This window comes from Monoraphidium neglectum (assembly GCF_000611645.1).
Source record: "Monoraphidium neglectum strain SAG 48.87 unplaced genomic scaffold scaffold03896, whole genome shotgun sequence".
In the NCBI taxonomy this organism is placed as follows: Eukaryota; Viridiplantae; Chlorophyta; class Chlorophyceae; order Sphaeropleales; family Selenastraceae; genus Monoraphidium; species Monoraphidium neglectum.
Genome location: NW_014009733.1, coordinates 2,516 through 3,199, shown reverse-complemented (window position 1 = coordinate 3,199; position 684 = coordinate 2,516). Strand labels below are relative to the sequence as shown.

At 65.6% G+C, this 684-nt stretch overlaps 1 protein-coding gene across 1 annotated transcript in view; it reads right to left on the bottom strand.

Annotated features, from left to right (window-relative positions):
- Positions 1 to 684, bottom strand: part of MNEG_13553 (ATP-dependent protease ATP-binding subunit HslU) — a gene marked incomplete at both ends in the record, with an annotated part of 4,564 nt that overhangs the window by 1,809 nt on the left and 2,071 nt on the right. Inside the window, one exon of the mRNA XM_014037975.1 lies at positions 272 to 419. Coding sequence (XP_013893429.1) covers positions 272 to 419 — 148 coding nt within the window. The remainder of the gene's footprint in view (positions 1 to 271; positions 420 to 684) is intronic.

Genomic DNA, 684 nt, shown 5'->3' with positions numbered 1-684 from the left:
CCCCCCCCCCCCCCCCCCCGCCCCTAGCGAAACACTGGACCTGACCGTCGACCCCAAGGGCCTCATGACTGGGCCACAAGACATGGGAGCGTAGCACCTCCCGTCATGCACCAGCCCGCACCAGATAAATATCCCTGTTTGATACCCCTGCCACCACCCAACCCTCGATGTTTGCTGTTCTATGGCCCCACCACCACCAAGCGTTGAATCACCCCCCTCCCCCAACCCCGTGAGACCCCTCCCACCAAACCTGAGGGAACAGCCTCTCCACCTCTGCCTCCTCCAGCAGCGGCCGCGCCTCGGCCACGGTCGTGCGCCGCCGCTCGCGCCGCCCGCCGCCGCCGAGCATGCGCCCAAAGTCGAAGCTCACGACGCCGCCCTGCGGCGCGCGGGGGCACGTCGGCAGCTGCTCAAGAAGGCTGCATAATAAAATTCGCAATGTTATGTTGCTTGAGGGCGTCGTTACTATAAACGATTCTCGAGGCATGTCTTCTGGCTTACATTGGGTGTCACGTACACCGCTTATTCCAGTCCACTGGTGCAACACACACGATGGACACAGCCTGCCGTGCGCTTCGCTCCCAGCGAAGGCCCCTCGACCGCGCCCCGCGCCCCCCCCCCAAAAATCACGCGCCTGGATGACGAACCCGCCGTCCCCTGGGCCGCCGCCGCCGCCCTGGCCCC